The sequence below is a fragment of the Haliaeetus albicilla genome, chromosome 5 (genome assembly GCF_947461875.1).
Source record: "Haliaeetus albicilla chromosome 5, bHalAlb1.1, whole genome shotgun sequence".
NCBI classification, from domain to species: Eukaryota; Metazoa; Chordata; class Aves; order Accipitriformes; family Accipitridae; genus Haliaeetus; species Haliaeetus albicilla.
Window position 1 is genome coordinate 38,397,646 of NC_091487.1, and position 25,705 is coordinate 38,423,350.

General features: G+C 40.1%; 1 protein-coding gene across 3 annotated transcripts in view; it reads right to left on the bottom strand.

The window, feature by feature from the left end:
* Positions 1-1,872: 1,872 nt before the first annotated feature.
* DCAF5 (DDB1 and CUL4 associated factor 5) overlaps positions 1,873-25,705 on the bottom strand; it is a 75,927-nt gene continuing 52,094 nt past the window's right edge. For all 3 annotated transcript variants that reach the window (XM_069784204.1, XM_069784206.1, XM_069784205.1), the window contains exons 7-9: positions 21,884-21,950; positions 10,556-10,683; positions 1,873-3,938 (exon numbers count right to left, since the gene is read on the bottom strand). In XM_069784204.1, coding sequence (XP_069640305.1) covers positions 2,133-3,938; positions 10,556-10,683; positions 21,884-21,950 — 2,001 coding nt within the window. In that variant the 3' untranslated portion in view covers positions 1,873-2,132. The remainder of the gene's footprint in view (positions 3,939-10,555; positions 10,684-21,883; positions 21,951-25,705) is intronic.

The following is a 25,705-nucleotide window of genomic DNA, read 5'->3' on the forward strand; positions in this document are numbered from 1 at the left end:
CCAATGTAAAGAGCTTTAAAAAAAATAAAATAATAATAAAAAAGTTTTGACCCAGCAACCTCAAGATTTTGGCTAAAACCCAATGTTTACAGTCAGGTGTTTATACAACCAAGGAGAACACTCCTATAGTGATGTTCATTGCAGCGATCTAAAATATAATCAGTACAGAACAATTTTTTCAATAAGGTAACAATGTATCAGCTTGTTCTTATTGCACTTTCACTCATGTTTGAAAACACCCCTTCCCCTTTCAACCATCTTACATGCTCCTTAAATACGACATCGTATCTTATTCCAAGTTCTCACTCAGCAAAGCTGACCAAGCATGGGCAAACAGCCTATGGCACACAGGAGTTGTAAGAAAATTTTTCAGCTCATATTCTTTACTCTCCCTCCCATACCTTTCCCTCCCAGAATCCCTTCTGAAGCACTCCTTTACTTTCATCATGTTTTAACAGGGCATCTTCCTTCTTTCCCCAGGTACCAAGTAGCTGTGCATGTGACATAATTATTCTGAGACCAGTGCTCTACGGCAGTAGTACTGCTAGAGTCATATCAAAAGCAAAAATCTCCTATTCCTTAAAATAATCTAGCCCTTCCTCCGTACTGGGCTTGAAAGCCTGTGACAATTACTGTGGTCAAAAGAAGCGTCTTTTTATGTTGTCAGCACTGCAAGGCACACACAGTTTCTATGTCCTTTACAGGTGATTTCTTTTCCCTTCACACACTGACTCCTCTTACCTTGTTGCTAGGGCAGCAAGTGCAATTTCACCAATTCCAGAATGCCAGAACTGAGACAACTCACTAGATACTCCATTAAAAAGAGTCCAGGCAAGAGAGGACTTTGTCCACCTGAACAGTATGCCAGTTCATGACAGCCGGCAGCTAGAGCTATGCTCTTGCTCAAGTTCTCATTGCCAGACTTGGAGTCCTGGTGTGCTCACACATGGGGACATTTCTCTGAAGCTCTCCCTTACACACACAACTCTGTTGAATCTATCTACCCATCTGCAGTTTTAAACATTTGCAGCACAGTGGTGGAAAACGAACCCTGACCTCCAGTGCCAACCTATTTTGAGCTTTGGGCTAAGAAAACTGCTAAAAAAACCCAGTTTTCAGACTTTGCCAAGTGTTGCTGTTAACATGCATCAGTTACATTATCCATCCTTCCACTATTTTGGCTTTGGTCTACTGCCTCCCAAAGGTAGGCACATGGGGAAAGAGGAGGGCACAGTCAAGATACATACCAACACTCAGAGCCATATTCTTAATAATAATAATAATAATAATGAATCTCTATGTGCTAAGCTCACAGAAAGGCATGTTTCAATGCCTGATTTTTAATAGCCCTTGGTTAGAGTGAGGCCTACAGCATAATGCCTTTCTCTTGCCAAACAATCACATTTTAGTATAGTGATGAAGCTGTGTTAGTCAGTTCTTTTCTTTAAAAAAAACCCACAAAATTGAATGTCACCATGGGAACAGTCTAAAGTTGATTTTGGAAAGAGGCTCATTTCCTATAGCTTTTCTGTTGGCATAATAATAATGTCACTGAACTGTACCAGAAGCAAGTGCTTTATGAAGTATCATCTCTAAAGATACCAGTCAGTTCTGAAAATATCCTCCCTTATGGTTACATTTCTTTCAATTCTGAAGCAGAATCAAGGGCCCAGAAAGGTTTCTTCCCCGTTTTCCTCAACAAGAAACACACCCCAAGCTACCACCAGTGTGATCTAATTCAATCATTCTTCAGCCTGCAATGTGTAATAAGTGTCAGTATGGAAAAACTCCTTCTTAGAAGAACAATTAAAATTTAAAGCAGTCATCCTGGTTGGCTGGCTGAACAAACGACACATGTTCACACAAGAATAATTCAGTCAACCGTCTTAATAAGGATTTACTTTAAACAGAACCTTGTATTGGTACACTAGACTCAGTCTCATTAAGGAGTAAGTTGGATTTTTATACAGCATGAACCACTGGCAATCTAAAACAGACCCACTGAAGAATGGAATGGAGAATCAAACGCAATGTTTCAGACCCAAGCTCTATGTGCCTTTAATACTTTCTTTTTCCTTTTCCTTTTTTTTTTTTTTTGAGAGAGTGCACACTATGACAGACATTTGCATTTATCATGTTTTTAACTTCTTTTCTAAGGATGAACTCTCTGAATCTGCATCTTCCAGCTCCGCTCTGTGTCTTTTCAGTCCTCCGAGAGATTGAGTGCTCTCACTGCCTGTAGGTTGCAAGTCAGCAGTATCCTCTCTTGTGCTCACAGTGTAGCTGTTGGAGTCCATTTCAGACAGGCAGCAGTCTTTGTGCAAGGTCACACCCATCTGTACAAGGTTGCCATTATCAGCATTTGAGTGCACCTGTAGTCCTTGTGTCACAGTCTCCTGCTCTCCAAAGCTCTGTCCATTGTTGAAGCATGAAGGGCGAAGATGCAAGTGGCCGTTATTGTGGTTAACACAGGAGGTGTCGAGGCTCCTCTCCTCACTGTCATCAGTCTGGTTTCTGGAACAGTGACCTGACATGCTACAGATGGCAACAGTGGAGAATGGAGGGACCAGTGAGTGATGGCTTGATGCTGGTTGACAGTTCTGACTATTTCTCTGTTCCGTAAGTCCTGCAGTCTGAATGCAAGGTTCTTCAGTACAACTATTTAGCCCTTTGCAGTTAGGTTTTCCATTGAGCTTTTTAGTCTCAAAAGAATGCTCTATACCTCCACTGCTAGTGTCTTCAGATGTGTTTTCTTGACCCTCCATCCACCGCTGATTGTCACATTCATGAGCTTGACCATTACTAGAATTTTCTATCAAGCCACATTCTTTTAAAGTTTCTTTGTTGTGGCTTTCAGTAGAAAGAGCTGGGGAACCTTGAGGAACTACTGAAGTCAAGTTGCTAGCATCCTCCTTATTTAGCAAGTGTGCTGTACTGTGCCTTCCACTAGTTCCTGGTTTCCCTTCATCATTCTCTCCACCTCCTCTGGAGGATTCACCATCTTTAGTAGCTGAATATGATATGTAAGAATAATGAAGCCATTTGTAAGCTTTGTAAATCTTTCTCTCCACTGATTCACTGTCTGAACAAGGAGACGTCCTTTCTTTGAGAACTTCTTTGTTGGCTGAACTCCTTTCTGGTGAAGAAGCTGGAGAAGAAGAAAGATCATCTACTTTGATCTGGGGGTAATCATAGATGTCCTCACCTATGTAGGGGGCCACATTCTCTGTGTTAGTGCTAGTCCTTTCCTCCTTTTGCACCTTCTGTCGGCGCCTCAGTGCGTTGCGTTGCCTCATAGATGTGCGTCGTTCGTTCAGTTCCTCTTCATCTTCTGTACTGCTGCTACTGGAACTGCTGGATTCGTTCTCCTCAGGACTTGGGGACCGTGGCCGTGGGAAAAGGTCTGTATCTAGTTCTGCCTCACAGGTATTCTCATCAGAATCAGACTCATTGGAAAGGGCCAGGAGACGTTTATCCTGATACTTCCTCAGTGCAGAGAGCCGCTGTTGACGGGAAGCCATGTCTTCTCTGGCTGAGGGGGATTCAGTTGATCTTAAGGCCCTTAAGTTATAGGCAGTTTCATCGGACTCTTCAGCCACATGTGGTGGGGAGTGATGCAAAGAGGAAGAGGACTCTGACTCGCTGTAAGCAGAGCGCTCACTTACTCCTGCATGGAGCTGCAGGATTGTGCTCTCACTGAGGTCGCTGTCTGAGTCAGAACTCCAGCCCTCGATCTCCCGGCGCACCAGGGAGTCAAAAAAGGCCATCATCCGTGGATCTTCCTGGACTGACTGGTTGGCATAATCATGGGACAAACCACTACCACTGTTCAACACAAGACTGATGTACTCTTCATGAGTGTAGAGGCAACGTGAATCATCCTCAATTCTACCATCCAGATCCCCTGTGCAGTCAGGCTGCTTGTAAGGACTCCAGATCTATAACAGAAAATAAAAAAATACGTATGTCTTTGAATTCATAAACTACTACAAGCATTTGAAATAGAACAGTAGTGCCAATACCCAGAACAATTGCAAGTTGCAGATTGTTTTTAATAATTCTTATCGCTCGGACCCATACTTACAAGTATTCCAGAGATGCGGGGCTTTTTTCTCTCCCTTTACAAATGTTTTGCCTGCATCTACTTCACCCATCCAGAACTTAAAAGCTCTCACACTGCAGGTTATCCATCATTTCAATATTTCATTATGTAATATTTCCCCCAAATTGCAGGGCTCTATTTTTATGTAATAGGGGATGCTTACTCACTAATGGTTAAGAATAGTTTGTTGCCTACAATACAGTCTTAGCACTAATGAAGGCACTTGTTTCCCAGGAAACTAGAGTTGCCTGTGCCAGTGATTTAGAGTAACATTTCATCCAGCTGCATAGTCAGTCACACCTTATCAGCAGGCAGGGAGCTGAATGTATGAAGGTGAAAAGCAGAGCTGCACCACTCCCTTTAGGGAACAGTTGTGAAGGAAAGAAAGCATCCAGAATCCTCTCGAGACACTGCAGCTGTTTTAGCGGGGAAAGGTGAAGGAGAAGAGTTTTACTGAAAGCTACTTTTGAAGTGAAGAGAGGGAGTAACATTGCAAAGTGTAATGATTTTACCAATAGCAACAGCCTTGACTGTGCTGTCCTTCTAGCCTTCCCTCAGTTTTCCTGGCGTGGAGAGGAAAAGGAAAAAAACAAAACAAAACAAAAAAACACCAAAAGAAGATTCACCAATATCCCTAAGAAACTAGTAATCCATAGCAAACAGAATAGTGGGATCTCCTCACCTTTCTCAGTTTTACTCACAGATTCAGGGGCAATATGATTAAGGCATTCATTGGACAACCACTACCAGTTTATTCTAGATCAATGGTTAATGTGATGCATAACAGTTACTGTAAGCAGAGCTAGTATGTAGCTTATCCACAATACTGCCTTACCGTTCTGCTTATAAAATATCTGATTTCAGGCATGCTTTGGTTTTACCGTACTAACAACCTCGGCGGGGGGGTGTGGGGGTGGGAAATCTATGCCAGCTGTCTATACCAAGGTTGGCCTTTTGGCAAAAACATCTAACTCTTTTCCCAACAGAAATTAGTCAAGTTTTGCTCCAAGTAGACAAAACCATTAACAAAAAGTGTGTTTTGCCTGTGTAAATGGGGTAATCAGCACTCATCTCACAGATGCGTAGTTAACACATGCAACATAATCTGATACTACCATGACAAGCACTATTAAAAAAGCCCACAAGATTGCCAACAATTCTGTATTCCCAGAGATTTTCAACAGTGTACACTAAGACCTTACACCTTTAATACTGGAAGTAAAACAAAATAAATTCTCTTGCAGCTACCTGTTCAGCACAGCCAAATTTAAGATGTACAGGTAACCTTTATTCTGGAATGCTCCCAAACTTGACTGCCTTTACTTTGCACCCTCTGTAATTTATGGTTAACAGAACTTCCACATATCATCTGGCTACATAGATAAAAGAGACACTGTTCCAAAACTAAGGTGGGCTGCAGATACACCTTTTTCTGTATGGCAATCATTAAGCTGCTTTTCAGAGCAAAGGCAGAGGAATGTTACATCGCGTTACAGTACCCTGTTCCTAGGAACATGCCTCAATACAAAGGTGTATTTGCTATTTGTACTTAATTGCTATTTTGACTAATCGCAGTACTTAAGCGAATTCTCTTCAAGTACAGTTCATTAATATAATACTTGAAACCAGAATGAAGACAGCCTCCACTGCTTGGTTCAAGCACTGCACTTACTAGACACATAGCTCAAGGGACAAGCATCAGATTTGGATAAAGATAACAAAACCCAATCTAAGCCCACGCTATGGTTGATGGAAGTCTATGTACTTAACCTTTTTGAATTATTCAAGAGAACAGAAAGAAATCTCTTTTCGTCCTCTAATTATTTACCATGCTCCGCTTCCTAAAGACAACATAGGAAAGTGTCTTCTCTCAGTGAATGCATGCGATTGTTGATCTGGGGATATACCAAGTTTTTTAATAGAAAAATAGAACTCTACTTGCTCAAAAGACTATTCTGAGTTGCTGCCTTCTTGATCATTTAACTAGCTCATGTCCAGTACCTCCTCTCATAATTTATCAGATCTTTTCCCCTCTTTGTCTCACTGCTGAGCATTTCAGCAAGTAGATCAGATCTTTTTGTATTTAAGAAGCATGTCCCTTTTTGTAAATGCTTCATGCTGTATGCCTGGACAAGCAGGCTGGCATGCCCCTTCCTCAAGTAGTCTTAGCAGTGTTAGATTGATCACTAGTTTTTTTATAAAAATTCTTTTTTTAAGTAAGAGAATTAGAAAATTCTTAGATTCTGTATGAACCAATATAAATAGAGGAGAGGCAGTCTGCTCTTAAGTCCCTCTGGGAAAGGTCTGTTTTATAACAAAAAGTAATCTAAAAAGGTACATAAATTGTGCACAGAGAGATTCCACATCCTTGTTAGTGCTACCAGATCTTTCTGCTCACTCTGCAAGCATCAGAGAAAATACAGCAGTGTTAAATATTGAAAAGATAGCTACAAAGAGTCCATAGTGAGGCTTTTCCCTTCCAAGACAAATTTGTTCACAGAGGAGGAGTGAATATTAAAGACAAGACAAGGGAATTCAGGATGAATACCTGCTTGTACAGGATCAGATGTCTCTGGAGACTGATATTGCTATTTTTTAGACATTTTGCTGTGAGGGAGTGTGAGGGCCTGCCTGAGTCCCAGAAAGAAATCAGACTAAAAATCTATCCTTGGCAGAACCAGGAAGTCTTTAAACAGGCAGCAACTGGCGCAGTGCTCTCTGTGGCATCTGAAATGGGCTTCTTTGTAAATGGCATGCTTTTGCCTTTTTCTCATCCTCTGACTGATGCCCTGTCGAGGAATAATGTGAGCAAATTGGAGAAAACAAGTTGGCAAGTCATCCCACTGAAGCAACAATCTATCAAGAATTTATTTCTCTGTCAGAGGATTAAGGAGCTGAATATTACTCACTGATGCCCCGAGTACGGATATAAAAATAGGAACAACAGAAAAGGGGAGTACAAAATTGTTTCTCTACTACAGCAGAGATGCTTCAGAGAACATCTTTGAATTGCTTGTGCTCCATGGTGGCAAACCCCCAAATTTTAAAACAAAAAAGTAGTTATGCCCATAGCGTGAGAATAATTAAAACCAGCTATATTAGATTATCTGATTAGGCAGAGGCAGCTAGCCACAATGACATGAATCTGTCACCATAGCAACATGGGCAAACAGACTTTGCTATCTTTGATATACTGATGATTTTTAAACAAATGGGACTATAACAGTTGTGCTCAGTTACACAGTATTCCATTTCCAATACAAACCAGTATTTCTTTCTGAAAATCCTTGTGCACTTTATCTATTTTATCTTTTCTGGAACTGTCTTCCAACTGCTAATTCTCCGTGGCCCTCCTGTAAGCCCCACACATCAGAGGGAATGCCTCATTTATTTCTCCTGCAATACAATTTGTTTTTCTGCCAGCACACCCCAATGTCTCACACACTTAACTGAGGGGAAAGTGGTATTTTTCTGTTTTATATTGCTTTAGCCCTCATGGTGAATACTTGCTGCAAATTATCATTTTAGTTCACAGCTGTGCTTTTCCATACAATTTTACTGAGGTTCAGGTTTCTGAAATGGAGGGCAACGAGCAATTCATCTGGGTTGATGTGTTCAGAACACACTTGCCTGGAGTCAGGGCTTCTAGTATCCTTTATTAATGATCTTGTTGAGTCTTATTTTAACTTTCTGAAACATCCTCACTTGAATATTCATACACACATACCCCCCCCATCTTATCGACAGTATTCTCAGTCCTAGCAGAAATCAAACCCTAAACCACCGAGTTACTGAATTATATTCTTGCAGGTGCTTTACAACAAAATAAAACTAAAGCAAAAAAGCCGATAACTACAAAGGTCAAAATCATCCTTGTGAATACTACTCATTTCAGCAGGGCTAGGCCTGAAATGAATTTGTATCTCATTTGCAATCAGCATTAAAATAGCAAGTGTGTTGGCAGAAGGACGTGGAATTATTGAATGGCTTGTCTGTATCATGCCTTGATGCTGGTGCTACCAGTTCCTCACTTCTAGAAATACCAAATTTAGGCCAGCTAGTCTAAAAATTAAGGGTTCAGACAAACAACTACTTGCATCTACATTTTTAATTCATCAGAGTTTCTGCAACAGAGGGAATGGAATGCCAGCCAACCACAGTGAAGTTATCTTCTATGATTTAATCCAGAAATTTTTAGAAGACACTTGAAGGACAGTAAAAGGAAAGACGCTTCTTAAGGAACCGATTAAAACAAAAAACAAAAAACCAACAAAACAAGAAAATATAAAAAACCTAACTACAATTTTTATTTATGGCTCTTCCTCTTGTCATCTCAACTTCTCTGAGCAAGCACATCGAACATTTATATGGGGGGAAAAAGATAGCCATGCAAGAGAAGGAATTGTGTTCCCAACAGTTTTTAATGCAGTAAATAGCCCCTCAGAACTGCTGATATTGTTTTTCTTGTTTTTCCCTTCTGCTAGTGGCAGTTACTAGCCTCCAGCCTATCTGTAGTAGTAGCTGGAGTGAAGAAGAAACCACCATTGCGTGGTCACCTGCAAACTGCTGTTCACTAAGACAGTACCTTTAAAGAGTGAAGTCATGCAGATCAGACAAGATATGAGCCTTAAAACAACCTGATCCCCAAACAAAGCATATCACAAGCTGAGATAAAATAACACACAACAAAACGGTAAGAAGTTCTGGCTTGCTAATAAACTTAATACATTAAACACCTTTGCCTTAATTTGTTTCTAGCTTGCAATGTTTGGGGAATTCAGGTCCTTCAAAGCAGCTACACGAGTTCCATTGCACATACTGTGACACAACAGGCGTTCTCTTCTAAGGAAGCATTCAAGCAGAGGTGTCTTTGAAAGACTTACCCAACCTGTGACTGGAGCCTTAATCAAACTAACCTTTTAATCACCAGGCAACCCCCCCCCTCAAAAAAAAACCCTAGCAGAAGTACACAAAAGCAACACAGGGGATGTTTATACCAATGCTAATCCAACAGTCTAAGCACACTCATGCAGGAAGGATTCATAGGGTGAAGGGTCAGCAGATCTAAAATCCAAAAGGGAGAATTCAGGCTGCGTGAATCAAGTTCCCAAAGCAAAAAAAATGCCTCTGGCAAAACTGTTGTTAAACAGTGGCAGTCTGACTGCTTGGAAAATGAAAAAATCAGTGAGCTGCTAAGAATGTTCAATGCACTTTTGTTCAAAGCCTGTATTTGATAGATTTATGATCAAATCTGTCAGAGGGACACAGGTGAAGAAAAAAGTAGAAAAGCAAACTAAAATACCAGTGGAAGATTGAAGAAAAGGAAAGCTGAACTGCAATCAGAACCCAAATGCTGATAGTAGCTGTAATGCAAGTGATGCAGCTGGGCATCTGGCCATGGTTCGAGGGTTTTGGGCCAGTCCATAAGTTGCAGACCACTAAAATGTTCCTTTGCAAGACAAGTTCATTCAGTCAACTTGTAGCTGAGTAAAGCATTTACTAATACTCAACCTCATTTATAGCCACATACAAGTAAGACTTTTATGAAGTCATTCACCAAATAGTTAGAAGCAGCATCCGTTCTCATTATCCTACTTAAAAATTAAATTGTTCTGGTTTCTTTCATCTTGTTGCTAGACCTAAATTATAGCAAAATTTCTACAGCAGCAGAATGCAAAGTGCATTAGTGTAGCATAATTCTCTGCCTCCCCACCCTCAACTTCTGCGATTAGAAATGACAAAAGAGTTTCTGCCTTGCTCTCACAACATTGGCTGTCTTTCCTTAAGGAAAGAAAGTTTCAGAACCTAACAAAGTTTCTTACCTCTTTACATTCTACATAAAAAGGCATAACCTTTCTAAAACTATGGTACATTGTTAGAGGATTCAGAAAAGACATATTGTGGAAGGTATTAAGAGTCTTGTTTCCTCTGGAAGCTACAGAAAGGTATGTTGAATTGATTCAATGCAGAAGTATGTACAAAAATTAAAGAAGGGTTCCTGAGGCAGTATCTGGGCCAAATTCAGCTAGGTCAGGCTAGGCTAAGGCTCAGTGATACTCTTTGGAGAGATTTTTATTAAATTTTAGCACAAAGTATCAGAAGTCTTAGGAGATCACGTCACAGCTGTGACCAAACTCTCCCAAGAAAGACTGTTTGCATGATACTTCAATTAAGTATGGAATGAAACTGGAAAAAAAATTCCTTTTCAAGGTACAAATCCAAAAAACTCTGATCTTATCCCTTATCTCCAAAACCTTTACAATTGAAATGGAGTTTAAAGTTGAAATGCCCAATTAAAAATTTGCATCAGTGTAGCCAGCAAATAAGACGTACCACTTTACAAAAGAATAAGATGAGAAAACAGGATGGGTGTGGAAAAGAACTATGCTGAGCAAAACAGAGCATTTCTTCCTGATATATTGAAAGAACACATTTTCTGATAATTACTCTTACCTTTATAATCTTTTCAACTCCAGAAGAACAGATCATGTAAGTGTGAGGATTAAACCGGACTTGGTTTACAATTGACCGATGACCTTTCAATACCATAAAAGCACCATTGACGACCCTGCCAATGCCACCTAGGGGAAAAACAATCACACACTGAAATCAATAATTGAATTTTCATATTGCTTTCATTCATTATCATTTTAAGTCATATTATATTTGACAATGCTTTCCAGCTTTATTTTGCAATATTTTAAGGCCTGTGTTGGGTGCAGAATTCCAGTTTTATGAGCAATGCCTCTATGAAAAGCTTCAAGTTTGATGAAAAGCATCCTTCCTGCAAATTAGGACTTGGAGGCTAGCTTTAGTTCAACTATCTAAACAAACAATGAAGGTTTTTGACCTAATATGACAAGTATGTGAATAAGAACAACATACATACTTAATGAAATCACTAGTGAAACCATAGTGCCTCAGGCATGACACTACTCAGTTTGTAAATTTGAAGCAGAGACAAATAGAGGTTGACTTTTTTAATAGCTATACTCTTTTTTAAATCAGCAATTCATTACTGTTACAGTTAACTCTAGTCTGATGGGTAGGAATCTAAAGGAGGCAATCTTCAAAGCTACTAATCTGAGTTACTACATTATAGCTGGACTTAGTATAGCTTTCCCTAGACCAGGATCTATAACAACTCATTTCTGTGAATCAAGCTTAGAGAAGGACCTGAAATAACACATCTGACCAGTGGGTTATATCATTCTTTGTCACAAGGCAGGAAATTAGCTGAATTGGAATGCTTTTGTGCTAATGGTAAAATTCAAAACAGAAGCCAGACAACTTTTCTGCTTGGTCATTGATTCTTACTAGGTCTATACACCAAAGCAAGAAACTGTCACACTGTAATTTTTTTTATATTCATAGATTCACACAATTAAAACTATAAATCTGTTAAAAACCACACCTGTGCATCTGAATAAACAAATGTCAATCAATGTACTATGATTAACTTCAGTGAAAGAAACCAAAACTCTTAAAAGAGGGGAAGTAAAAACTTAAAAAAACACTTCAGAAGAAAACAATGTTGCTACTGACAACTTCAAAGGTCATAAGCACACCTTACAGAACGTTAAAATTATTTCATTAGCTTCTGTGCTACTTACAGTTGTCTTAACACTAAACAAGTAAACCTTATGTTCTTCTTGCTGAAGATGTTTGCTATCCTCCTTTGTCCCCAACAGGAGCTTTCAGCTGCAAAAGCTGCTGGTTTAAGCCCTAAGCCCAATGTTGAACAACTTGTCTTCTAAAACAGAGAGTCAGAGTTCTCCTGCAATGCACACTTCCTAAAGAAATACTTGCATTAACACTGAAAAGTAGCAAGATAGAAAGGTCAAGAAAAAAAAAACCAAAGGAAAAAAAAAGGCATTCCTATATCACTTTCCATTTGTTAGGTTACATAAATGATAAAAAACTGCAGCTAGTGAGCTTGTATTCATCCCCTGTCCTCTTAGAAAACGTACTCTATGCCTCCCATTCATTATAACTACACTCTGAAGACCAGACTGATGTGTACATGGTGTACAAACCACGATAAGGATTTTGAAATGAGGATTCATCCAACGCCTAAAAATCCACAGTCAGATCTTTCTACTGCTTCTGGCAAGTGTTCTATTTGCACAAATCAGTTTTTGCAGACCAAACTGCAGTCTCATGGCACTTTGGGATGGAAAGATAATGTGCCTGAAGAAGGGAAAAGAGATGGCGAGTAACTCCAAGGACCAAAACACATGGCCATTTTCAAGGCTTTGGGTATCGAATGAAGGCTCATTTAAAATTAAGAAAACTTGAAAGGCAGACTATCACTCCAGTTAACTTCTAAATATGTTGATCAAAACTGAACTGAGACTGAGCTACCTGGAACGGTTCTCTTATTTGGGCACACCTGTATTTTCTGTAAGATTCAGAGAGAAGTTCTGCCACTGGAGCAAGATTTCAGCAGTGTAAGCAAAGTTGACTGAGAAGTAACTGACTGGAGCGCAAGTTCATTAAATGCCAAATTGGGCTCTTTTTCTTTTCCATCTTACGAGATTCCTCATGTCCTTTCATTCTACTCACCCTGCTAGACATTCATGACCACATTTATGGCTGATGGCAAGTTGCCCTACTCCCACAGCATTCCTTCTAGCCAAATCACAATTGTCAATCCAATTGCGTCTATCAAGCCAACAGTAGATGGTTACATCAAGCCCAGTTCTCAACACATTTATCTTGACCTAGCAGACAAATGTTCCAGGAAAGAGGGCCTTGGGAATGAAGAGACAATTTGCTTATGTTTCCAAGTCTGTAAGTAGTGCCTAAAACAAGTTTTAACTATCCACTGACTCTAGCTGCCTGAATTCAGTACAAAACAAGAAATATGCCCTACAAAACACTTCCAAAAGAGTCAGAAGTTAGAGAGACAATGAGCAAAGAAAGAATTATAATGGAGATTAAATACAAATTTAGGGCACCAATATCTTGGGCTGCATTTCCAGGTCAGTCATCAGCCTTTTGTGGTACTGTCAGCAGTGTGAATTAACCCATGGTTATTTTCCTAGTAAAACAGTTATGTAATGCCAGAACTGTCTTCTGGCATTAAACTTTAAATGTTTACCAATACACTAAGAGCACTGGATGACAAGTGCACAGCATGCCATGTCTAGAACACAGCTCTCCCTAGGCTGTAGTCAAATTCAAGCAGCGTCTGAAGCCCAGAAAGCCAGCCGTATCTATTCTGGGTTGCATAAAAAGCAGTGTGGCCAGCAGGTCGAGGGAGGCGATTCTCCACCTCTACTCCGCTCTCGTGAAGCCCTACCTAGAGTACTGTGTCCAGCTCTAGGGTCCCCAGCACAAGACAGACATGGACATGCTAGAGCAGATTCAGAGGAGGGCCACAAAAATGATGGGAGGGATGGAGTACCTCTCCTATGAGGAAAGGCTGAGAGAGTTGGGGATGTTCAGCCTGGAGAAAAGGCAGCTCTGGGGAGACCTTACTGCAGTCTTTCAATACAGGGGTCTTATAAAGAAACACAGAGGGAGACTTTTTACCAAGGCCTGTAGTGACAGGAGAAGGGGCATCAGTTTTAAGCTGAAAGAGCATAGATTTATATTGGATATAAGGAAGAAATTTTTTACAATGAGAGTGGCGAGACACTGGAACAGGTTGCCCAGAGACGTTGTGGATACCCCATCTCTGGAAACATTCAAGGTCAGGTTAGATGGGGCTTTGAGCAGCCTGGTCTAGTAAAAGATGTCCCTGCCCTTGGCAGGAGGGTTGGACTAGATGATCTTTAAGGTCCCTTCCAACCCAAACCATTCCGTGATTCTATGAAGGAACTCCAAAGCCTTCTGCTTTAATATTGAAGTTCCCTAAATTCCTTTTAAGCTGTTAACAGTAAAATCAAAGGAAGCATAGTACCAGAACATAACTTCACTCCTCTTAGAGTGAAGATGAACTTCCCTACAAAGCCCCTTAAAACAACTAACTGACCAATTACAGGAAAAGTCCCCTAGGAGCAGATTACTGCAATCACAAATCTTAGCAACCAGCTTTTTCCAGTACTATGAGAGGCTTTAATCATTTAAACCAAAAAGTCTTGACTTCAGCAATACTCTGATAATCTTTGTGTCAAATATAATAAGACTGCCCCAGAACCTCATTTTGGAAAATCCCTTGCCTGATGAAATTTTAGTCTACAGCCTCCTATGTGCTTAAGCAACATCCCTAAGTGCTTTAATGCAGAGCTTTCTACATCCTTATCCTGACAGCGGTCCCTTCATTTTATAGTAGCCCAGCAAAGTTGGTATCATATTACGTGAGTATCTGCATGGCAGACATATGCCTGTGTCCAGACTTGTCTGGAATCCCCCTGGTCTCTCAGCAGAGGCTTAGCTGCAGCCATATAGCTTCTAGCCATCTCACACTGTGAGTTAAATTTGCTCACGTCTGCTGGCAAAAAAAAAAGTGCATCTGTACGTTAAGTGGAGGTTGGCATAAGCTGCTCAAATTCCTGAGGCCATCTTCCTTTTTTGCATGTAATAATTTCTATTTCTTTTTGCTGTCTTCACTTGAACTGGTATTTTTATCTGTATTGTTCCAACAGAATTGACCTCTGCTATCCCAACAACATTCAAATTTTGCTTTTGAGATTGGGGTTCTTTTTAGGGGATGGGGGTGTTGTTTGTTTGCTTTTGAATTTAGTGGCATGCGCAGGTCCTGCAAGTGTTTTAGCATGGCAGCTTTTCTACTCTTAGATAGTTACCATGTGTATAAGCAGTGTTTATACATAAGCCATTAGCTTACATATATGTTTATTAATAATATTTTTTTTAAAAGTTTTCAGGGGCTGATTATGCTGATTTTAGAGGGTTTCTAACTTTCTAATCTCTAACTACTGGAGGGAAGAGATGGAGATACACTAGCTGGTTTTGCAATACTTTCCAAAAATTGCTATGCTTAGAGACAGTTCTGAGTAGTGGTTTAGCGTTCTAGCTGTGCTGGTCAATGTTTTTTTGGTCTGCTTATTTGATACACAAAGTGAAATGTCAAGAAAATCCCTCTTCCTCTACATCCTGCAAATAAGTGCTCCAAAGAGGAGCAACACAAAGTCTTAAAAAATTGTTTAACTAATATCCTACTATGAAATCTGACCAGCTGGAAGAAATAACTTATAAAAGGCTAAATTTGAAGTGTACATTTTAAAACAGAGTTCCCCTACACACGTTTGACAAGAATGCAATTGCAACACAAGGCCTATCTACAGGCTCTGACAGAGACAGAAGGAAGGAATAATACAATGCTTTGAAGTAGTGATGTCTACTATGTTGCTAAAGTGATTACTTCTTGATTTGCTTTATTATTTTATGTTTTAAATATTATGCTAATGAAATCCTTGTTAATTACACGGTTTTGCAAATATTTATGAAAATGATTTGATATTTCACATAATGGTACATACCAAAACATTTTAAAAACCACTAGTAAATCATAATGAAAGAGAGTGAGATATTTGGACAGCAATCTGACTTCCCATGCACAAGTTCTACAACACGTAGCAGTGTTCAAAAAAAACCCAGAAGAAGGAATTATTTGAAGAATAAGGAAAAAAGGGAAGTGATAGATTATTAGGAAAAGTGCCCTAGTGCAGAAATTCTGTAAGAATGTAGAACACTCTCTAAACTAATGGAAGCTCTGTTCCAAACATTTAAAAAAAAAACCTGCCAAAGTGCCAGAGAACTTGCTGGGATAAGGAACAAATCCTCCACTGGCTCTGTAACAGAAGAATTAAATGACCTCATTAAGAAGTCCTTTCTATCTAGGACACTGAAAAAGAAGTCCCACTGGTTGTTCATATAAGGTAGAAAGACGTTCCACAGACTAAAGCATAACTTCATACAAGCCTTGTAAATTACTCAAAGTGCTGAAAACTCCTGAGAAGGACCAGATATTTGCAGCTGCTGTGAGTGTGCCATAGCATACCATTCCACTGTAGTACTTGGCACTACAGTAGAAAGCTCATTTAAAATTAATTTAGTTTTCATTAATAATAATACAGGACACATTTAGACTGTAGGCCACTGCCCTGCATTTGAATCCTATGAGGTCACGATGCGCTAATGGAAGAAAAAATACCATAGTTTGGCAGGCAAATGCACAGCACAATGCAAGCAAATATGCACAGCATATAGGGCCTCTGCCTTCAGTGCAGCAGATTATGTTTAGACTCCTTAAAAAGACTCTCTGGTCACTCACACACCTGTAATTGTTTCGTACAATGCATGCCAGCAGATGGCTTTGCTCCTCAGAGGCCCATCTGTAGAGAACCTAGATTTAAACACAAGCACTCTTGCCCTGAGAGCACAGGGCCCTGCAGCATCCCTTCCTGTGGGATCAGGGATCTGACTACAGCTCGCACAGCAGCCAGAACAACTTCAAGGTTTCTCAGCAGCACAGGCAAAACTGACTTTGGTCACATCAAATATGGGGTGAGAACAGCAAGGGCTGGCCAAGATCCTTTCTTCTCCTGGCATGGCAAGAGGAGACAGTTTGGAGGAGGCACTAGAGGACTCTGGCTTAGTACTTCTGCTGCTACAAGAGAAAGCGAAATGAAGCGTCTTCCTGTAAGAAAGCAGGTCCAACTCCATGCTCAGACTGCTTCCTTTGTCACTTTCGAACCCACCCTCCACCTCCCAGGCCAGGTGAAAGGATCAGCATGGCCTTCCAGAGCTTTACCATAAGCACAGGGAGCAGTGGGCTGGCATTAGCACCTGCCTCAGGCAACCTGCTCTTCCATGCAATCACTCACTTTGCCTAGCCTGCACCCAGAATCAGCACTGTGGTGGTCTTGTACTTCCACAGAGGTTCCAAAAGCCAAAGAAAAAATTCATATTTAAACATCTAAAGAATACGCAGACAGCTGTAGTGGTAGTGGCTATTTCTGGAGGTATATTTTCTCCCTTCTTTTGTTGCTGCTAAATATCTGCCATCTCTATCTACGCCTTATCTATACCAAACCTCCCACCGTTGCTATCACCAGTAGAGCTGAAAACAACATGAAAGCTAAGACAAAATTACTATAGAAATAAACTTTGGCACACCCTTCCCATTCTATCCCCTCTCCTGGTCTGAGAGAGATGGCTTTTTCGGTGTTTAACTGCATAGGTTGCAATGGTTTTTACAATGTTACCGGAACCATGTGAATTACCACCAACAACTATGTTTTCTAAACACAAAGAGAATAAAGTAAGTGAAATTATCACACAACCGACAGATACTTTTTTTTTTTTTTTTTTAAATGGAGGTGTGAAAACAGCTTACCTGTGCATTTATTTTCTACTGGTAGCTGCAAACACATTCAATACAATAAAGAGGAAGGAGCTTTGGTACAATCAGATGGCTCGTTGCTGGGGGCTAAGGCTTCTTCAGCCTCTCCCAGTGCTCAGTGCTATCTTCAGCTTTCTAGTGCTAAATTAGATATTAAACATGCTAAGGCAGGTTAGAGAAACACTCATGGGTGCTGAATCTTCTTCCACTTGGCTACAGCACTACAAAGCACCCAACACTGTCTTGTTTTCTGATAGATGCCATCTAGCCAGGACACTTCCACAGGTTTCTGGTATTACAATCCACATGACACAGAAACCAGTCTAAATTCCACTGAACACAAGAACCTCTTCTACACTGCCCCACCACTTGCTGTGATAATCAAACAACTGTTCCAAAGCACACCATTGTCAACACTGACTTGAAGAAAGAGACAAGCTACAGTCCTAAGAGTAAAACAGTTTAGATCCCAAGACCAAACCTCAGAAAAATCAATTTTTTAAAAAATACAAACCTTCCAGAGCATGCTTGCTATTGGGCCAGATGGCTTCCCCCCACCCCAACCCAAGTGGTATGCATATATGCATGTGTGCCCATATATAAATAACTCAAAAATAGCTAAAGACATTAAGAAACACTTAATCATCTATTATTCATCTTCACTTATCAGCCTGGAATTTTGAGAACTTAAACCACAAGCTGTCTCCAATGAGATAACCCTGTTCAAATGTTGTGAAAAGATCTGTTGCTGAATTCTTAAGCCTAAAGAGGTGTCTGCATTTACAATGACCAATGAGGAGAAAAAAAGGGAAGAAAAATTGCATCAGTTCTGCTGAAAATTGGTGCAATTAGTTTAGTAACTGGACCACAATGACAGGCCTTTTCTCGCTAGCAGTTACAGTCAAAGATAGAATTAAAAAGAGATTTTGAAATGCAGTTTGCTGTTCTGATTTAGTGAAGTTTTTTAGAAGGCTGGTGACAGCCTGCTCACGTAAACTGAAGGATCCCCAACTGTCTTCTCAATTGCAAATAAATATCATATCCCATAGCATCTTTGAGTAATATTTCAAAAGCAAGAGACAAGCTCTGAGTTGCAAAGATGATTCAGAGTTGTGGGTGAGGAATGTACATTCCGTTTTGCAAAACATTTGGTCTCCTAAGCCCTCTATTACCCCACAAGACACGTCAGGTTCTGTCTTGAACAGGGATTCTTTACCAGCTAAGAGACCATGTTTATAGGAGTTAGGTTTAAATACTGCCTGAAGTGCTTAACATACAAGCGCTTCAGTCTTATATGACTTAAGTCTTGCTGGGCAGGTCAGGTAGGGCTAATGTCTCTTCTCACTTCTAGCTTGCCTTGGAGTTAAGTAAAAGCTGTGGAAACTTAGGACTGCTTTTCTTCTGTCAGACTAATGTATTAATTTTGCTAGAAACTCTGGCTCTGAAGAAAACCAGGATATATACTTTGAAGAGGAAATTGGCTAACAAATTCACCAAGACAATCGGCAATTACTTCTGAAGCACAGTGGAAAGCTGGGTAGTACTTGGATGGAGAAGAAAGTGGAAAAATGAACAAACTATTCCATCTTCAAAAAAGGACAAAAGGTGGTAAAAAAGCAACCAACTTTCTGGCAAAGGAAATCCTGGCCTATTCAGAATAATCTAAGATTGTGGAGGGAGACAGCCAATAAAACTCTTCAAGCGAACAGTTTCCTAAGCAATTTAGGAAATACCTTTTTTCACAGACTTCCCTGCCCCCAAGTAAATCCTGTCTAATAATTGGATGGACAAAAGCCCTGGCAGAGTTTCCAGCTGAGAGGGAATGACCCAATGCAACCTACTGGGAGGACACCTCTAAATTATGATTATTTGCAAAAAACCAGCAGAATTTGTTCCATTTCCCTGGCAAAACACCAACACAGGTAACCGCATTCCTCCAACTTGAAATATGTTTGCAATTGTCTGACTGGTGGGTTCCTTCCCACTTTTCTTCATCTTTTGTGTGGTAATGTTGCTAATCATTAGATAGCTAGTACTTGCTGCACCTCTACTTAAGCAAAATAATCTATTTCAGAGTTGTCATTAAGGATGCCGCTCTGTAAGAAGATTTATGCTTGCAAAAAAGTTGCTATTTACAAATAGCTGATATAATTTAAGGGAGTTGTATCATAAATATTTATAGCAACACAATGTCTGAATTCAACTGGAAGGTAGAAATCAGTTAGAGAGACATTTTTATATAAAATACCAACCAACAGTACAGGCTATTACATCATCCTGTCTAGTTTGTACAGTATTTTAAATAAAAGACCACTTTCCACCCCCTCAGATCACAGACCCAAAGACACTCCTATTTTAAGCTAGAACATGAGAACAAGCAGTTTTCCATTGAAGCAGAAGCCTTCCAAGGTCTCCACATCCCTACAACAAGACTTTCTCCAAAAGGAAGCACAGCAACCTCTCTAGCTGAACAATTATTCTGAATCACAGGATAAGATTTAAGAAAGGCTGTTTCGTCACATTCAGAACAGGCACAACCCTTCAAGAAGAGCTGAATGAAGAAAAGAGCTTCAATAAGCCTGTCACAGGTGATGTGGATGGCCAATGAGTTATTTGCCACAGAAGCCAAATCTTTAGGTCTAATAAAATAAAGCTCCTGCGTTTTGCTAAACTGTTTCAATAAGGGAACTACTCAAGTTACAAAAGACTAAGACATGCACCTTCCTACTACAGGATCTTCTGATCCCATTAAGCAACCACTGAGGGCAATTGACATTAAGTAATTAATTTTGTAACTGAAATGTTGCAAGTTTACTGATGCCCTTCCTCAAGTTACAAGAACCAAAACCAAGAAAGCTGACCAAAACACATATGACATTGTTTTATAGTATTCCTAGCTATCACTCTTTGTGCAAAGGTCCCAGATAAAAAGTCTCTCATCTGCAGCTGCCTGGGAAAAAAGTTTTCAAGAGCCAGATAAACACAAAATCTCAGATCCTTAATTTACAAATGAGGCAGGACAAGTATAGTAACACGCATAAAATGTAATTCTACAGTCCACACACAAAAACTTACAGATAAATAACTAATTTAAATATATGTAACTTTTGTTTTAACCAAGAGGAAATTCTATAAGTAATAGTAACACAGTGTCAAATGTAAAAGCAAATCATACAAATTAAAAGGAAAGTAGGGAAAAGCCTCTATAAACCCTACACAAAGATAGAAGGCCAAGGTGCTGGTATATTTAGCAGGACCAACTTCAGGACTTCTGGACTGCAACATCAAATGGTTAAATAAGCAATCCAAAATTAGAATGGTATTTTCCTCAAAACTCTGCCATTAACCAACCTTTTAGAGGCTAGCCATCCTCTCAGCTGTGGATTACACAGCTGTGATTAACAGCCTTTGAAAATGAAACAAAATATTTTCATTTTACCTCTAACGCAGCTTGTAATTTGCTCTCACTATTGCTAAAGCACTTGAGACCACAGGATAGCACTCAGTTGTACTTAATATGACTAAAATGTACAGTTTAAACTGTCAGAACCATTAAAAAAGAAACAGTAGTATGTTTCCTAAAGTCTTGAGTCTTTCAATCAAGATTCAACACCCTTCTAAAAGAACACAGCAATTAGTTTCAACAGAAGAGAGATGCTGACATTGTATAGCTTAGTGTGTCATACTGCCAAACCCTACATGATACTAGATGATATCAAATTAGGCACCGACCAACTGTGGCATCTACAACACTATTGTTACATCCCACACACATTGCTGGTTTTCTTTACTCTAACACCCCCCTCTTATACTTTCACACAGAGCTGAGCTAGTGCTATTTGCTTAGCATGTCTGCCCCAGCATGGAAAAGGGTCAGAAATGAGTCGAAACTGGTCATTTCCACCAGCTGATAATGCTCCTCCACCTAGAAAGTAAAAGAGCATAACTGCTCTGCATTAGAAATCAGTGGGAGAGTTTTGGTGTAAGAGGAAAGAAAGAGGGGAAAAGAGGCCATTGCACTGGAGCTGTAAGGAGCAGCCTGTGAACCCAGCACCACTCTGTGCTGCAAGCTTCGTTATGAGATGAAGTTTCTTAGTAACAGATTCTAAGTTCTTCACTGAACTCAGATCAGCTTAGAAGCAGCAGAGTTGGTAGACAAGAGGGAGGAAAGACACACCCTGCTCCAGCCATAGCTCCTCCTTCTCTTCATCAGTTCATCTAGAAGATTTAAATGATCGTTATAGAAGAGAAACAAAAAGAAAATCAGTATGATAAAAGATTCAAATGGCATTGGCCATTGCTATCCAGAGACTGGATTAGGCATTTGTAAACTCTCGCCATACAGCTTTCATCAGAATTACTCTAGATTCAGAGGCTGAGTGAGAACAGCAATTTTTCAAAAAACCAAACAAGTATTTGTCAGACAACTGCCCCCCCCCCCCCCCAGATTCCAAAACAACAAAGCTTACCTGCTTCTGGATCTGGAGGAATCCTCCACATATACAAATTGAAGTCATCAGAGCCTGAAAGGATGTACTGTTAGGAATAAAAATAAAAGCAGTTTACCACAAAGTATCACATGAATTATGTACTTTATTGTTGATCTAGTTTCTCCAAACCAAAAATGAGGAAAACAAGATAATTTGTACCATTCTTTGCACCTCACTGATCAACTTACCCTTAAATGGGGGTGGGGTACCAGCACAAAAATGTTGCATGCATATGAACAGACCAAAATTCAGAAGTGTGCTTCATGTATCTAATGCCTACTGCCCAAACTGTATGTTTTCTTTGCTAAACAAGGCTATGGATTTCTTTTGGCTTTAATACAAGCCTGCCTAGATCAAACTCTCGTATCTTGCAGCCTGCAACTCTGGTCTTTTTTTAATGTCAAAGTCTTTAATTCTTTTTTCTCATCTCCTGAACTACCAAGGAAAACTCCAACAAACACACACCTAAGAAGAGAGCTAGCATGTCCATTACACACAAGCACAACATGTCTGGCTCATCTGTCTACTCAGACCATCAAAAGTCAGTCACTGAGGATAATCTTGAACACTGAACAAAACCAAAGCTAAATATACACTGTCAGCAAGTCTCAAGTGGTTTTAAAAAAAAACATGTTTATCATACTGTTCATTTTTTTCCTGGTTATAGTTACCCTGAAGAGATGGAAGGCTGCCCTTTTTCAACAGTGCATGAGCGATAAGCAATCTCTTTACTGTACAGAAGTGTAGGCAATATACAATTTGAAGTAGCTTAATATATTACAAACATGCACTGGAATGACAGGTGACATTTGACATGGTAAAAAGCTTACATGTCTCAGTTATGTGAGGCCGCAAACTATGCCTTGTCTTCAAATACCTCTTCTCCAATAAACTGTACTCCCTGTCATTTATTTCTCTCCCAAATTAGATATAAGACAACATGTAGTGGAACCAAGGGCAGATTCCAATTCCAGTTATACTGGTGTAGCCAGTGTAAATCTCTAGCCCTCAACCCCCTTAAGGCTCAATACAGTCAAGAAATTGGGGTTTTCATTTTATTGTTAGGGTAGAGGGAAGGGAGAAAAAGAAAGAAACGGAGCAAGTTTGTCCCTTTTCTAACCTTTGATAGGAGACAAATTCTGTTTTGTTTGGCTCAAGTGTAACTGGTTTCTGTCTTTCACTCTCCAGGGACACAAACTCATCAAACAAAGTAATATCAAGCAGTGAGGAGACAAGTCCTGGAATGACACAGGACTGAGAAGCAAATTAACAAAAAACATACCCTAACACTGAGAAAACTGCTATAAATTTGCATATATTCTATTTGCAATCCTAATTAAGTTCATGCAGTATTTGGATGTTTCCAGCCGCAGAAATGCAATAACCAACCACCAAAATCCCTTCTCTGGTTTCCTAGTATCACAATCCAACCATTCTTTTTTCTCTTATTTTTAAGGATGTAGGATGTGAGTAAGCACTTATGAATGCAATTCTGCTCATTTTCTGACAGATAAGAAGCACTGATCAAACAAAAGTTCCTTTGAAAACTTGTGCACACTAGTTCTGCATCACTCATAGACCCATCCTCTCCAAGCCAGAAAGTTATTTCTACAAGCCAACGTGTTCAAGCACTTAGGCAGCTTACCTCTGCCAAACTGACCTGACAGTGCCAGGAATATGTGCTTCCCTTTCATTTGACTGCTCATAAATGTTAGCCCACAGCAGGCTAAGCCACTGTGCCAAAACTACACAGACTAGGGCTCATATAGGCAACCTCCCAGCAATCAGAAAGAAAGCACCTCTAATATGTTTTGTTACACAAGAAATGCTACAAGGAAAAAAAAGTCTTACTTAGTTATAAAGATGTTGCCAATTGTTAGTATTTATTACCTAATTGTGTGGTTGAAGCAGCAACTGGTTTGCCTAGGACGTGTGGGGAAAAATGGAGACTTCTAAAGCAGCTAGAAAGCTCAGTATCTTGAATTTATGGCCATAATGCCCCCCCCCCCTTTTTTTTTAAACCAAACAAGTTCTAACAAATCCTCAATGTAAGAGTCATTCAGCACTTCACATCATAAATCAAACAAACCTACCAACAATGAAAGGCCCCAAAGTGACAGATTTCAGATATCCTGCACCAGGCACACAACAGAAAAAACACATTAATATACATGCAGGAACGAAGTGTCTGTGAGACTCTTCAAATCAGCTTCCAAACTGATTTGCAGAGGGACACACTGTGCATCCTGTAAGACTCAATGGCCAATCGTCTAGGAAATCTGGTGTATCACTGCGCACTGAAAAAAAACATACCACCTGCAAAGACTGCTGATCTGAGTATACTCTGCCTTGCTTCGGAGATAGCAAAATTTAGAGTGCCATTGCAGTGATGTGGGCTAATGGCAATTTGACTGCACTATCAAGAGTGTCACCTGGAGGTCAAGACAAGCGATTATTCCCTTTACCTGGCACTTTTGAGGCCACACCTGGAATATTGTGTCCAGTTTGGGTCCCCCAATACAAGAGTGACACTAATGAATTGGACAGAGAGTGGAGGAAGGCCACTTGGGCTGAAGGCATGTGACCTGCAAGGAAAAGCTAAGGGAACTGGCCTTATTTAGCCAGAAGAGAAAATGAAGGGACAGAGTAGACCTCAACAGTGTCCCACTGTCTGAAGGAATACAGAGCAGCTGGGAATAGACTCTTTCCAGAGGCATGCAGTAGATGCGCAGGAAGCAACAGTCACAACACACAGAAAGAGAAATTCCAGCTGAGCACAAAGGAAAAGCATGTTCAGGAGGAGCATAACAAACACTGCAACTTGGCCCCAGAAAGGCGGTGGATCTCCACCCTTACAAATCTGAAATTTACCTGGACAATTCCCTGAGCAACCTGATCTGACTTTGAAGATGCTCTGCTCTGAGAAGCAGCTTAAGTCAGATGACCTCTAGAGCTCTCTTCTGATTCAATGTTTTCAAAGATTACCAAAGTAAAAAGGGAAATAATTGTCTTGGTGGATTGGGGTTGGTTTTTGGGTTGAGGGGTGGGAAGGGGGGGAGAGGTGGCCAGCATCAGGAAAATGCCCACCTGAAATTTTTACACTCCACCACACATCACAGCTTCATGAAAACTCCAATGGGAAAACAAAACTTAGGCCACATAGGCAGAGGCATAAGCTGCAGTTCAGCATATGGACTTGCATAAGTTCATGTGGTCACAATTTGGGGAATTTAAAGAAAGAAATCAGCAAAGTATTTTAAAGTAGTTCACAGAATCATAGAATGGCTGAGGCTGGAAGGAACCTCCAGAGGTCATCTGGTCCAACCACCCTGCTCAAGCAGGGTCACCTAGAGTCGACTGTCCAGGACCATGTCCAGATAGCTTTTGAATACCTCCAATGGCAGAGATATTCAACCCAACTATCTCTAATTGAGATAGTTCCTACCTACTTAAAAGCACCATGAAGTCCTTCGCTTCATTACCGTTTTCTAGCCTAATGACCTAGCCTAATTCACACCAATCAAATACACTTAGTCAAAGTATTACAGAGCGAATTAAGAGAAAGTAAGTAGGAATGAATAGAGCATCTACATTGCAATTTATGTCTAGTCACAGAACAAAGCTCAGCTCAGGATCTGAGCTGTTCTGAAGTACTTCTTACAGGTTTAATCTTGCAACTGAGACAGCCATCAGTAAGTGCCAAAAGCATTTATTGATAAAGTCATCTACACAAGTTTGATGATGTAAGCAATGGCCTGCAAGTTGTGAACTTTTATATAAAAATTAAATTCTATTTTGATA